General features: G+C 43.3%; 2 protein-coding genes across 2 annotated transcripts; one reads left to right on the forward strand and one right to left on the reverse strand.

Annotated features, from left to right (window-relative positions):
• Nucleotides 1-1,455: 1,455 nt before the first annotated feature.
• vhl (von Hippel-Lindau tumor suppressor) lies at nt 1,456-4,868 on the reverse strand. The gene is made up of 3 exons (XM_069707716.1): nt 4,491-4,868; nt 3,747-3,869; nt 1,456-2,545 (listed from the first exon to the last, which is right to left on the reverse strand). Exons 1-3 carry the CDS (start codon nt 4,675-4,677, stop codon nt 2,352-2,354), a joined length of 504 nt encoding a protein of 167 aa, XP_069563817.1. The 5' UTR covers nt 4,678-4,868; the 3' UTR covers nt 1,456-2,351.
• Nucleotides 4,869-6,028: 1,160 nt separating this feature from the next.
• LOC138626303 (vasopressin V2 receptor-like) lies at nt 6,029-7,348 on the forward strand. The gene is made up of 2 exons (XM_069707860.1): nt 6,029-6,872; nt 7,118-7,348. Exons 1-2 carry the CDS (start codon nt 6,029-6,031, stop codon nt 7,315-7,317), a joined length of 1,044 nt encoding a protein of 347 aa, XP_069563961.1. The 3' UTR covers nt 7,318-7,348.
• The last annotated feature ends 4,993 nt before the right edge of the window (nt 7,349-12,341 follow it).

A 12,341-nucleotide genomic window follows, 5' to 3' on the forward strand; every position in this document is an offset into this window, starting at 1 on the left:
TTTGATAATCATCGCATTCTGTTTTTATTTATATTTTACACAACGTCCCAACTTTTTTGGAGACAGCATTGTACAATGTGTATAAATTGCTGGAAACGGCTTTCTGCCCCCCGATATCACATCTACTGGGTCATTTTTACAAACCTGCGTCCTTCAACAAGGCAGCTGGAAGCGACGCAAGATAAACTGGTACCTGGGTGGGAATAACTGAGCATAGTGTGACACACATACAAAGTATTTCAGGGTTTTATTAGTCTGCCTCTGTAAAGCAGGAGAGATTCTTTCTTTAGGTCTTACCATTGTTTTCATTTTGCTCCAGTGATCCGTCTGCAGGTGAGGAAACATGACGGGGTGACTCCTCGGCCAAAATGTCCTGCTGGTGAGGAAAACAGAAGGATGGTGATCGCTGGATCTCAGCGTCCAAACAAAAACTTTACACGTCTGTGAGACGCAGAGAAAATCTCTCGACAGCGACCGAGGATTAACGTACAGCTCTCGCCTGAAACGACCCGAGGCCCAGGTTTTTCTCTTTTCCTCTGCATGCATGTTCTCAGTATTCGTGCACACGGCTCGGCTCGACTCGTCTCACACACACACACACACACACACACACACACACACACACACACACACACACACACACACACACACACACACACACACACACACACACACACACACACACACACACACACACACACACAAAGGGATGTGTTGTGTTACTTTGTCGCCTAGCAACGCAGTATCCCGGACCGCAGATGGATACTGTTGAAAACTGGGGTGGTTATAATTTCAGGGTTTGACATGTCACTTGGACTGGACATCCTGCTGTCTGTCCGTGAGCTTGTACAGCAGACTTGTACGAGCACGAGGTTGATTTATTACACATTAAATATTCCTGCCATTTTATCACAATTGTATAATTACAAATAATATAACTTTCAAATCCCCCCAAAAAAATGCTGATCTGAGGTGCTTTGTTAAAATGAATCCATTTATTTCTCATAAAGTTGTAATAATATTCAGTGTCATGTTCTTGAAGTCATTGAACTCTCAAACACATCCGGCTGAAACTAATAGTTTCTTGTTCTCAGCACAAATACAGCTGGGTGTGTACCAACTTTATACTCAGTAGTTTGGTCTTTAAAAAAAAACCAGAAGTATAATGTTATTATTCCTGAGAAATTCAATTGTAACCTCATGATTTTTGGTTTGTCAATTAGCAGTTTTTGGGGGGTAAGGAGGATGTGAGGACATGAGGAGGATGTGTGTGTGTGTGTGTGTGTGTGTGTGTGTGTGTGTGTGTGTGTGTGTGTGTGTGTGTGTGTGTGTTAAGCACCTTGAATTACATTTGATAAGTTAGAAAGGCACTATAAATTTGATTTGATTCTATATGTTTGCTGTTTTTCAGTTTTAAAATGAATTGCAATACACTCCAAAGACCCTTTTAACCAGTAAGAAATATATCTTTTATTTATTTACAAATAAACAGTTAAAGTCTTTTGAGTGTGTAAATTAAAACCTGGGTAACAGAAGAAGAAAAGAGGAAAGGAAATTACACAGTTGGCAAAAACAAAAGAACAAGCTCCTCGATCACAGTGTTTGACAGCCTGAAGTTCAAATAAAAAGATTGTTCTTGCTCCTGAAATCAGCTGAGACAAAACTTTAGAAGAGACTTTGTGCGTTTACAACAGTCTGAACAAAAGTGTTTTCTGAACAACTCTGGATTTAAAGTGCCGAAGCTAAAGCTTGCTAATAACTGACAAACAGTTCACTGCTGCAAAGTAAGATGCTATTTTTAAGGAGAGTCAATCCATTCCCTGGAATCTCTTTAAAACAACCTAACTTCAGTTGTTCCCAACAAGAGCACGAGGAGAATATATCTCTATGGAAATCCTAACGAATGTGACGATGTTGTATTTTGAAGTTCAACTATAACATAAAACATTCCTGTTGGAGCCGTCTGTGCAAATGATCGACCAGGAATTCTCAGGGAGTCTGTGAGTCTGATGGTTGAATGTTTCTCCGTCTGTCTCGAGGCCTTTCAGGAATAAACACATACATTCTTAACGTTTTAGAGGGCGATCAGAACGATTTCACAGGAGCTGCAGTCGTCATATTACACGGAAAATCTTTGACTGAAAGGTGAAAGCAGCAGTCTTTTTTTTTCCTCTGCTGAGGAAGGGATTTGCTCAACTGAGTGTCCTTTGGAGCAAATGTACGTCTTCACATCAGGTCTGACGGATCCGAGTTCTTTACTTTCAAGGAGCAGTACGGTCCTACTGTCCATGCGTGACACGTGTCCGTCCCCGCTGTCCATACGTGTCACGTGTCCGTCCATACGTGTCGCCTTACTCTTCCTGGCCCTGGATCCTCTGCAGCAGATACTGCTCCGCTCGCTGGTTGATGAGGTGGAGATCTCTCGTCATGCTGGGCCGATCCTCCAGCTCCTCGTGGAGACAGCGAGGGATTTCCAACCTGCGGTAGTCTTCGGGTCGTACGAGACCCCGAATGACCTGAAGGGCCCGATCTTTGAGGCTGTAGACTGCACAAACCAAACACATGTTTGTCAAGACTTTATAAAAGGTTGTCAACGTATAACTCAAAATATTTCTTTGACTGAATCCAAAGTCACTAATAATGTGGCCCCTAAATCAAATCGCCTCTTGTATTATATTTTCCGGTTGAAAAAGTTTGAAAACCACTGCAGATAAATGTTCAGGGTTCCATCTGCAGATCATCCTGTCGAACCACGGTGGGATTTCTGGTTTTTATGTCACTTTCTGGCATAAACCAAAAATCTCTCTCCCGCCTCCAACTAGTCCAGAGTGCAGCAGCTCGGCTTCGTACTGGTCTGAACAGACGACATCACATTATCCAGTTGTGGCCTCTCTCTCTTGCTCCCGGTTGGTTTTAGAATTGATTTTAAGATTTTGTTGATCACTTTTAAGGCCCGCCTGGGTCTGGCCTCGAGCTACATTACTGAAATGTTAGCCCCATATGAGCCAACTCGCAGCCTTAGGTCCTCCGGTGGGCCCTTCTGGCCGTTCCCAAGTCCAGACTTAAATCAAAGGGTCACCGTGCTTTTGCCATCAGAGCCCCTCGACTTTGGAACGACCTCTGAGGAGACAAGGCTCACAGAATCAGTAACTTCTTTTAAATCACTTCTTAAAACCCATTTTTATAGAATTGCTTTGAAGTGATGTCGTCCTTTTATGTCCTTTGATGCAGTTCTTTTGTTCCCCTGTTTTTGTTTGTTTATTTTATTTATTTATTTGTTTGTTTTCTATTCCATTTGCTTGTTTTGGTTATTTGTTTGTTTTTCTTGTATTCATTACAGTACCTTCATGGTTTGGTCTTTTTTTGCCTCCTGTTTTCTTAAATGTTTACCGGTATTGACGTTATGTACGAGTATGCTTTGCTTCTCTGTAGAGCACTTTGTAAACTCTGTTTTTATAGGTTCTATATAAATAAAGTTATTATTATTATTATTATTATTATTATTACTTTATGATGCTTTGAGCACCACAAATTAAACACCACTTAGCTCCATTTTCATAAAGATGTGGCAGATGAAAGAGGTGAAAGACATCTTAAAACCTCCGACACTGAAACTTGAAATGATGGAAAACCCCTTTTACTTCTGCAGACTTTAATTTAACAGCTTTTCAAAACACACAAATCTGATTTCTTCAGGTATTTTTTCTGTTTCTGGTGTCATAAGTGTTCTCGAGCACTTATCGTACCTGGTAAAGTGACGATAGCAAACACAACACTCCCACCGTCTGCCGGTTTAGGAATAAACAGCTCTTTGCGGTTCACCTTCACACGCTCATCAGTTTCTGCATCTCTGAACATCCACGGGTGACCTGAGAAAAATACAAACATAAAACACACTTCAGAGCCAGGAGACTGTTTCTCTATGCTGCAAATACAAGATGAAGTACTTCTGTTTTTGGAGGTTGGCGATTGACACAGAATTTGTGCCTGGTGGTGTTTTAGAGATGCAGCATTCAGGTTATATTTAAATGAGGTTCACAGTCAGAAAAAGTCGACCGTGGCTTCAGGAATTGTTGATGCAGCAGCTCATTTTGGGGGAAACACGTTCAATCCACAAAACACAGCTTTGAAATATGAAATAAATGAAATATCTTGTGATCTTTTGGTCAACACGGTCGATAAGAAGGTTTTTCTCTTGAGTAAGCTGCAGGACTCTCGGTGGGCTGCAGAGCATCCTGCTGTTTTTAGAGACGTTGAATTAAAACATAATTGATGGTGCAGCACGAACACATCAGAAGAAACGTACTTCAAGAAAAGCGATTGAACTATTTAAAGGCTTCGTTTGGACGATTGTTTCTGCATTACACAATAATCAAATGGATCCATCCATGAAACCAAGATATGGTGTGTCCACTTCTGTCAGAGGGAGAATTAAAGCAGCTCACAGATCGGACAGAAACGGACTCGGTGCAACTCCCGACGTGTTTTACCGACGAAGGTGGTCATCCGGCGTCCCGTCCCCGGCTGCATGTCGTCGTACGCCTGAGGCTCCCCGCGGTAGTCTATCCACGACGGCCGGACCACACGAGGGCTGCGGTTACAAAACACGGTGTCCACGGGTATCCGGCTGTTCAGGGAGCGGACCAGAGGAAGAGACGGCTCTCCCTCTCGGGGCATTACTGCTAATTCAAGCTAACCCGTTAGCACAGCGAGAATTAGCTCCTCTGCTAGCGGGAAGCTAAACGTTGGCCGTCGACGACACAAGGAGGTTCTTAGAGGAACGATGGCTGGATGACTTCACCCGTTTCATTAGGTTACATCGTTTACAAACACAGAAGTGCTCCAACAGGGAAACGACCTCTTCCTTCTTCTGAACTACTTTGTTTACATTCAAGCTTCCGGTGTAGCTGTGGGACGTCGAAATGTTCTGTGCTGTGATTGGTCGAGAGAGAAATGACGACAGCAGATGTACGTGTTCGACGTGTTTTCAGACACAGATGCAAGAAAAAGAAGTTCCGCCTTAAAAATCACCTTCAAAGAAGAAGACCTTCAAAATAAAATCACTTACGGAGCAGATCATTCTTCTTTGTCTTTTACTTTGTGATTTAATCCACTCATTAACTTTCTACAGACTTTTTAAACTCTTGACGTTTTAATTATTTGCCTCGTCAACTTTTACAAGAATATACATTTACCGACGAAAGAGGCACACTCAAGCATTGCAAGTGAAAATGCCACTCAAGTAAACATTCCCCTTTCTGGAAAACTGCAACAACAACAATAAAAATGTCAGCAAACGACACCACCCACCTACAGAAAACCCACATCGGCAGATACTGAAGAGAGTAAGCATTTTGTCAAATATCACAAGTTCTCAGCTCATATAAATGTTGATCAAATAAGTGCACCTTCCTCTCTGCATACAAACCAACACCGAAGTTACATACTGAGAATGCAGGAAGAAGACTAAATTACATTCTTGATTCTAGAGGTGCTGGATTTAGTTAATAATGGGCGACTGAGGCACATCATTATTTTGAGTCATATTCAGTAATATCATGACTGGTATGGCTTGGTGTTTTATTAATAAACCGTACCACACTTATTTTTTTCTTCTGTGAGGACCAACTTAATGAATGTGAGCTCCACCCAGTTTTATTCTTACATAAAACTCTGAGACAGCAGTAGAGACCTTCCAGAGCAAAACCAGAGACCAACCTGAGCTCCACTGCAACATCACAGCTTTAATGCGCCCTCAAAGATACTCAAGGAAAAGAGCTTTAAAGGCTAAACGTAAAACGCCACCCTGACAGGCAGCTTTTATTCTAATCTGTGCTTTTAGTAAACGATTTGTCTTTGGATAAAAAGAGTTAAGTGCAGATTCGTTCTCTTCAAGAATGCAAAAATGTTGCCAGTAATCTTTCTTTTGGAAAAATGTCCATGTTCGTCATGAATAGACTCTCTCTTCTTTTATTCCAGACGTTTTAGGCAAGTTAATAAATCAAAATTCTGTCGCTGCCCGAACACAATGCGCCCTCTGAATGACAGTGACTGTGAGGATGAGGAGGATGTGGCGAGAGATGAAGGTCTGGCCAGGGTGGAGATCGCGGTCCTCAGTGCCATCTTCGTGGGCGCCGCCATCCTCAACACCGCGCTGCTGCTGGTCCTCTGGAGGCAGCGCAAACAGATGACCAGGATGCGCGTCTTCGTGTTCCACCTGTGCCTGGCGGACCTGGTGGTCGCTTTCTTCCAGGTGTGTCCGCAGCTCATTTGGGACGTCACAGACCGGTTCGTCGGACCGGACCTGATGTGCCGTCTTGTGAAGTACCTGCAGGTTCTCGGCATGTTTTCCTCGACTTACATGATCGTGGTGATGACAGTCGACAGATACCAGGCTGTCTGTAACCCGATGGTGAAGTTTCAGCGGACACGCACGAGGCTCAACATCCCTGTGTGCATCGCGTGGGGGATTTCTCTGCTGGGCAGTTTGCCACAGGTTTTCATTTTTTCCCGGGTCGAGGTCGCCCCCGGTGTGTTTGACTGCTGGGCTAATTTCATCCAGCCGTGGGGCCTGCAGACCTACATCACCTGGACCACGCTGGTCATTTTTGTGTTGCCTGTTTTTGCAGTTATTTTTTGTCAAGTGCGCATCTGCCGAGCCATCCACATCAACCTGTACCAAAAGACTCAGCTGCAGGGAAGCGTGGGTCTCCCGCTGCCATCCAGAGCCAGCGGCGTGGTCGGCATGTCCAAGGCCAGGGTGAAGACGCTGAAGATGACGGTGGTCATAGTTCTGGCTTACATCGTCTGCTGGGCTCCTTTCTTCACCGTCCAGCTGTGGTCCGCCTGGGACACACATGCGCCAAAAGAAAGTAAGTTACCGCGTAGTTCTGGTGGGTACTCAGTGTAATAATTAGCCTAAATCAAGCCGTCATATGCTTTATAGGGTATTTTGTGTGAAATCTGAGTCTTAACGCACAAAGTGCGTATTTACACACAAAGTGCGTATTTACGCACAAAGTGCGACATCATAACGTGTTTAAAGGTGGTAAAGGGCTTCTTTTTTTTTTCTTTTTTTGCAAACACATGACATTATTCACTTCTCCTAACATTCCAGCTGCGACTTTCACCATCCTGATGCTGCTGGCCAGCTTGAACAGCTGTGTGAATCCCTGCATTTACCTTCTGTTCAGTGGTCAGCTTCCCAAGGGGTTGGTGACACTTCGGTGCTGGCAGCATTCCCACGGTAAGGACTCACTGCACGAGGAGCCGACGCTGGTCAGCACTCTGTACATGAGTTTCAAAAACGTGTCTTAGTCCAAGTGAGGATGACATCGTGCTGGAAAAGGGGAAAAAAGCAGGTGAAGGCGGCCTGCCTGAGCTCTCTGCATCTGAACGACTGCTTCTCTCCACGGATGAAGAGTAAAGTGTTGAGGTGTCTGGGATATGAGAATATGGTCACCAGAAGCGGGTGGCCATGTGTGAGGACTGTGCTCCAGATGTTGTTCAATGTTCTCAGATTACAAAAGCAAGTGTTTTGTTGGACCAACAGGAATCAGAGTCCATAAACAGATAATGTGGATCAAACTGTTTGGACTCAGACAGTTTTGTTGTGATATAAACTACACCTCACATTTAGACTTCAGGAGCACTTATGTCCTTTCAGACATTCAGTGGTTGAAGTGGAATTTGAAGCAAAATGCCATGAGAGTATTAAATAATTGCACATTGGAGGTCATGGACATTAAAGGGTATGAAATGTTGTCTCTGTGGCTTCATTTTCCAAAGACAAAGAGAGAAAGCAAGCACAACTGTGTTTTCATGAATGTAAGACAGAAGAAACACAAACGCACTTTTAAAAATATGAATATGTGCTTGTTGTTGGAAAATTAGTGTATTTAAAAATTGTGATTGTCAGTTCTGTAAATGTTCCCTGTGGTGAAGTTTTAAAATCACATACTTACTTGACTGTATTTGTAAAATATTGTTACAGAGCAAGTGTGGAATAAAATCCTATTGTCACAACTGCTTTGTCCTTTTACTTGCAATCGGTTCAATTCCAATTAAAATGTTATTTATAAAGCGGCAAATCACAACAAAGTAAAGTCCTTAAAACTGATCTTACAATTCACAATAGCTCAGAGGGAAAAACGTCCAACAGAGGGAAGGAAAAGCTCCCATTTAACAGGAAGAAACCAGGCTCAGAGGTGGGCGAATATACAGTATGCTTCCATTTATACCACTGATGACAGCATGTAGTGAAGAGACACTGGCCAGACTCAAAGTTGCTGTATGTCACACGTACTATGTAAGCAGAGCGATGAAGAATTTTCACAGTGAAAGAGGAGCATACCGAAGGCTGTTACACAGGCACAGTGCGGATGAAATGTTCTCGTCAAAGAGAAAAATTTCTGATGAGGAGCCTGAAAATCAGTCATCAGCCTTCATTTTGCTTCAGAGGTGATTTCAGATGGAAGAAACTGACACTGTCATTACACCCGACCTGAGGCCGGTCATTAGTGTGTGCCAGCAGCTAATGGAGCAGTCGGTCCTGAGATTGTGGAGATGTCTTGTCAGTTATTAGTGTCGCCATGGCAGCTGAGACAGTCTGATCTGAGGATAACTCGGTACCCGGGCCTTCATGACTACTTGTAACTCCACAACATCAGCGGTAATGGATTTTTCTTATTTGTTGTTTTTTGTGCTTCTTTGGATTTGTTCCCTAAAAATGGAACTGACTCAATGTTACTACTCGTCTTCACAAACAGATCATTGATTCAAAGGATGCTATAAAACTCTGTCATCAACATGCTGCCAAACCAGAGTATATCCACAGAGTTAAAATAGAAAAGTGTTCGTAGCTTCCAGGTAGCTTCCTCGCTACCTCTCAAATCTTCTGCACATCTCGGACAGCAATTGCCATTTAAGATCAAATGACTTCATTAGGCTTATCGTTCCAAAAGTCCGTACTGTGTTTGGTCATAACGCCTTTCATTTTGCCTCTGCAAATGACTGGAACTCACTTCAAAACACACTCAAACTAACAGCTCTCACCTCTCTCAACATGTTCAAACTAAAGCTGCAGCAAATCATAGATGACTGCTGTACCTGCTGACCAGCCCTTGCTTTTCTCTCTCTCTCTCTCTCTCTCTCTCTCATTTTTATAAAGAAAATCCAGTAATCTGCCTTTTTCATTTTATTTATTAATTTTAGTGTTTATTTTGGTACATAGTGTTTATTCATTTACCCATGTTGTCTTTAGCCTTTTCCTCATGTGTTTGTCATACTGTTTTGTGTCACTGTGTGGACTGTGCTGACAGGTCATCATTGTAAATGAGAATTGGTTCTCAATTGATTTTACCTGGTTAAATAAAGGTCATACAGGTCTGAAAAATGGTTCCAATGCAGAAGTGTCTTCAGCTGCAATACCAGCGAGTGCCACTAGAGGTCGGCTCCAAAAAGCCTCCGGCTCCATAGACTCCCATTCAACTTCTCTCATCAAATCCAAAGTGAATAAAATGTGTCCATCAGTTATCTCGGTGTTGTTAGCTAAAGTCACTCCTTCTTCTTAGTTTTCTGGAGGTCCATCTGAAAATAATCCCTCATTCATTAGAAAAGAAGATTCAAGAAGACCTGTTTTTGGGGGCGTGTCTGTTTGATTGACAGGCCTGTGGTGCAGTCAGATTACAGCTATCGGTGGGCGGGACGTAGTATCGTCAGGTTTCCGATCAGATCGGTCAGATCCACCGCTGGCTCCTCCCCCAGCTCGTCTAAATATGGTCACTTCTTGCTCCAAATCACTCAGAACTAGGGTTAGGGTTAGGTCATGTGTAGTTCATATTTAATTTATTTTTTTTTTTTTTTTTTAAACAGCCAATAGGGGCCCACAACACATCGTGCCCTGGGGCTCTTCGGGTGTTAATCCGGCCATGCGCACGCAGCACTGCACCATAACAGCTCTCAGCTACTGTATCGTCTCTGTTAGCTGTAGATAATTCATGAAGCCTCGATGAATGATATTCACAATGAAATTCATAATTGGATGAACATAACTGAACAGAGACGATGAACAGCCGTTTTGAAGAAGGCAGGACTTCACCGTCCCCGGCGCTCTTCCTCCTCGCGCCCCTCTCCACACAGCAACACTGGCGAACCAAAACCGCGAGGAAGACGCACTTCCGGCCGTGTCGAGGTTGTCATCCGCCCGTCTTGTCTGCAGGGATGAGGTGAGGTTGTAGAGGAGCTGTCAGCTTCAACTAAAACAAAAAAACCGCGCCATGGCTAAAGTGAGCATCGCAACACGACGCAAGGTGGTGAGCCTGCACGCGCAGGGCCTCTCCCAGGTGGAGATTTCGCGGCAGACAGGTGTCTCCAGATGTGCCATCCAAGCTCTGCTGCAGAAGCACAAGGAAACGGGCACGGTGGAGGACCAGCAGCGCAGCGGGCGGCCGAGGAAGCTGAGCGGAGCAGACGAGCGGCACATCAAGCTGACCATCCTGCGCAACCGGAGGATGTCCAGCAGCGCCGTCACCTCGGAGCTGGCGGTGAGCAGCGGCACTCTGGTGCACCCATCCACCGTCCGGAGGAGTCTGGCCCGGAGTGGGCTCAGTGGGAGACAGCAAGACAAAAAGCAGGTCCTCCAGTGTGAAAGGAGGAAAGACAAGAGACTCAGCAGTGCACAAAAACACGATGAGAGATGGAGGAGTGAGGATTCAAAACCTGACATGTTTGACTCTAACAGAGAGGCTGAGGAGAGACACAAGGACGAGTTTGGAAAGTGAAGCGTGCTGGGGGTTCTTTGTCGGTTTGGGACTGCAGTTCTGCAAAAAGAACCGTCTTCAAGAGGAACCGGGAGTTGTGCAACAGATGGTCTGACTCAACATCACAGAGTCAGTCTGAAGAGGCAGGCGACACAAAGAGAGTTTAAATCCACGAAAACTGTCACAAGAAAGATATAAACAAAAGAAAAATGTAATATCTGTATATATTATATTTATTTGGACAAATGGTGCTTTTTTTCTGGCCAAAGAAATACAAGACTGGAGCACAGTAGAGAGCGTCTACAAAACTTTTCAATTATGTTTGTTTTTTGACAAAAAAAGTTTAAAAAAAAATTAAAGTGAAAAGTTTTTGTTTGTATAAAACACAGAGTCTCTGTCACATCTCCTTTAAGTCTTTCCGGTGTTCTTGAACATAATAATTACTCACCATATTCAGAGTGTTTCCTTCATCTCTAGCTGACTAACATCTGCAGGTACATTTCTGAATTAAATCAGCCTTTAAAGATAATGAACTGGCTGCATCTCTTCATCCATCGACTGCCACAATTACTGCACCTGATTCTCCGACGGATATCACTCATGTTTCATCTCATCCTAAAATAGAAATGTTCAATCTAATTAAGGCTCTTAATGAAATAATAGTCTGCGGTTCGTCCTGATCTGCAGTATCTTGAAACCCCAGTATCATTGAAAATACAAACCTCGGTACCATAACGCAGGCAGAAAGATAAATGATGACTCGTAATGACATGTTGCGGAGAGGAGAGCAGACAGGTGAACTGATCATTCACTGTTTTATCAACTCCTCAGATGAACACACACCTCACTCTTTAAGTTTCATGATGTGATTAAATAGGAGCAGGATCTAAATACTCAGGTGTCACCGTTTTATTCTGGAACATCTTTGGTTGTGTTTAAGCTCCCGGATCATTACGTAAACCTGAATGCTGTATGAACGGAGCTGCGGGCCGTCTGTCTGTCTGCGACATGCACGCCGACTGGAATTAAAAATAACGACTGTAAATATGAACTCGCATCAGTTAAACACACACAGCTCGTTCACGCATCAACGTAAACATCTTACATCACACACAACATACAGGAAACACCTGAACCGACCCACAGGGGCTCCGGGGCCCGAAGAGGCAGAGGGGCGCTGGATCCAAAACTCTGGCTGAAGGAACTGGAAACATCTCTTATTGGGAAAAAATATTTAATGACTAAAAACCAACTAAAGATGAACATAAACAACTTCCAACGGGTGTAAAACGACTTCAGAGACACAAAATGTTCTGAGGATGGATCGTAGGATGTTAAAGAAATAAAATGAGAACAGTAAACAAACATAAAACAAAAGTTTAAAATAAAAAAAAGACAACAAACAAATACAAAGAGACACAAACTAACAAAAAAAGAGACGCAAAACAACCACAGACAAAACAACTATTTAGATTTTCACAAAAGGCAAGAAAAAGGACCAAACAATACAAACAAACATAAAACATCTACAGACACATGAAATAACAACAAACAGACACAAAACAACAAAGAAATACAAAA

Source organism: Brachyistius frenatus, unplaced genomic scaffold (assembly GCF_029030835.1).
Source record: "Brachyistius frenatus isolate BFR_SWC_R1_liver_20210118 unplaced genomic scaffold, ASM2903083v1 Contig_4, whole genome shotgun sequence".
Lineage (NCBI taxonomy): Eukaryota > Metazoa > Chordata > Actinopteri > Embiotocidae > Brachyistius > Brachyistius frenatus.

What these genes read in the sequence shown, in the direction of transcription:
- vhl (XM_069707716.1), bottom strand. Translation starts at nt 4,677, where the DNA reads ATGCCCCGAGAGGGAGAGCCGTCTCTTCCTCTGGTCCGCTCCCTGAAC. An exon ending in CCGGATGACCACCTTCGTCG is followed by an intron (nt 3,870 to 4,490) that starts GTAAAACACGTC and finishes TATTTTTCTCAG; the next exon opens with GTCACCCGTGGATGTTCAGA. An exon ending in TGCTATCGTCACTTTACCAG is followed by an intron (nt 2,546 to 3,746) that starts GTACGATAAGTG and finishes TGGTTTGTGCAG; the next exon opens with TCTACAGCCTCAAAGATCGG.
- LOC138626303 (XM_069707860.1), top strand. Translation starts at nt 6,029, where the DNA reads ATGCGCCCTCTGAATGACAGTGACTGTGAGGATGAGGAGGATGTGGCG. An exon ending in CACACATGCGCCAAAAGAAA is followed by an intron (nt 6,873 to 7,117) that starts GTAAGTTACCGC and finishes CTAACATTCCAG; the next exon opens with CTGCGACTTTCACCATCCTG.